We start from the raw sequence: 1,461 nt of genomic DNA on the forward strand, positions 1-1,461 counted from the left end.
AGTGCTGCTTGATGCCATCAGGGAGGGGGCTGCCCCCAGGCTCTGAGCGCTGGCGTTTGCTGGGGATTAATCCCAGGTAAACCAGGAGCTGCTGTCATGGCCTTCAGCGGGGATTACCCCAGCCTGGGCTTCTGTGCCAGCACAGAGCTGGAGCTGCTGGGCTTTCTCCGGGGAAAGAGGATTTTTCAGCAGGTCATGGCCCTTAGGGAAAGGGCTGGGTGGGATGAGGCAGCTCCCTTCCAGCCCGATGGCAATGAGGGGAGCTGTGCAGGGAATCGCAGGGGGACACCGAAGTGTCCCTGCGGTGGTAGATCATGGTCTTCCTCTCCTGAGAGAGGGACTGAGGTGAGCAGGGGGTTGTGGCCAGCAAAGCAAGCAGATCGCTGCCTGTGCTGCCTGCCCTCAGGACAAAATGGCAGCCCCGAGCCCGCCCTAGCCTACCATAACCCAGACGTGGAAGGAGATGCTGAGCGCCAGGTAGACCGCGGACAGCAGGATGGTCCCCTTGAACTTGTGGAAGAGGAGGTTGACCAGCCCAGCCTGGAAGACGAAGGTGTTGAAGAACATGAGGAAGACGATGATGACGTTGAAAAGAATAGCAATGTCCTGGATGCTGCAGGAGGAGAGAGATGTGGTGAGACCCCAGCCCTCCTGCCCCACCGTGCTACCTGCTGCGCCCGTCTGGCACTCACATGAAGAGGACGAGCTGGACAGCAGGGACTGTGCGGAGCAGCTCCGAGAAGGAGTTGACGAAGAGGTCGTAGAAAAGCAGGAGGAACTGCAGGAACAGCACCAGGCTGTAGTTGCTGGTCTGGAGCATCTTCCTTCCCCAGGGGTTGGAGCACTCAGCCCCGGCATTCCCAGCGGCAGAACCAGCTCATGGTCTGGAGCTGAGGGGCTCAGGGTCGCCTCTCTCTACAGCCAGGACCTGGAGGGGGAGCAAAGGTTTCGTTTGCCAGAGTGGGACGCACCCCCCTGCACCTCGCAAACCTCCTCTGCCAGGAAACCCAAAGCAGGGTCAAACCAACAGCAGCTCCTGCCGGTTTCTAGTACATCAATGCAGAGCCGTGCTCTGCCCCTGGGCTCTCACGAACAAGCTGTCTCCCCTCTCTTCTCACCATGCAGCCGGCTCAGGCTCGGTCTCTGTCTCCCACCCTCCAGCCTCACAGCCACCCCAATCTCAGGAAACAGATGTGAAGAAATGCAGGGACGAGGGAGACGTGCAAGTCCCGGGGAGCAGCATCCAGGCAGGTTAATCACGCCTCTCACGCTGGACAAACTGCCAACACATGGGCAGTGCTGAGCAGGCCACGCTACGGGGACAGGTTTGGGCAGGCCGTGTCCCAGCATTGCTCTCTTTTGCCCCACCCCAGGACCGTGCACCCTGCCTGGGGCAGCTGGTCAGAGAGGGGACAAGGACACAGTAAGGGGACAGGCGAGGAGGCACAGCCCTCCTGCCCG

At 60.6% G+C, this 1,461-nt stretch overlaps 1 protein-coding gene across 1 annotated transcript in view; it reads right to left on the reverse strand.

Moving 5' to 3' along the window:
* The window catches only part of TMEM138 (transmembrane protein 138), a gene marked incomplete at its 3' end in the record, with an annotated part of 1,506 nt that extends 575 nt beyond the window's left edge, over positions 1-931 (reverse strand). Inside the window, exons 1-2 of the mRNA XM_009705863.1 lie at positions 693-931; positions 442-613 (exon numbers count right to left, since the gene is read on the reverse strand). Of these exons, the coding sequence (XP_009704165.1) occupies positions 442-613; positions 693-820 (300 nt within the window). The remainder of the gene's footprint in view (positions 1-441; positions 614-692) is intronic.
* Between the last annotated feature and the right edge of the window lie 530 nt (positions 932-1,461).

Source organism: Cariama cristata, unplaced genomic scaffold, assembly GCF_000690535.1.
Source record: "Cariama cristata isolate BGI_N322 unplaced genomic scaffold, ASM69053v1 scaffold34528, whole genome shotgun sequence".
Taxonomy (NCBI): Eukaryota; Metazoa; Chordata; class Aves; order Cariamiformes; family Cariamidae; genus Cariama; species Cariama cristata.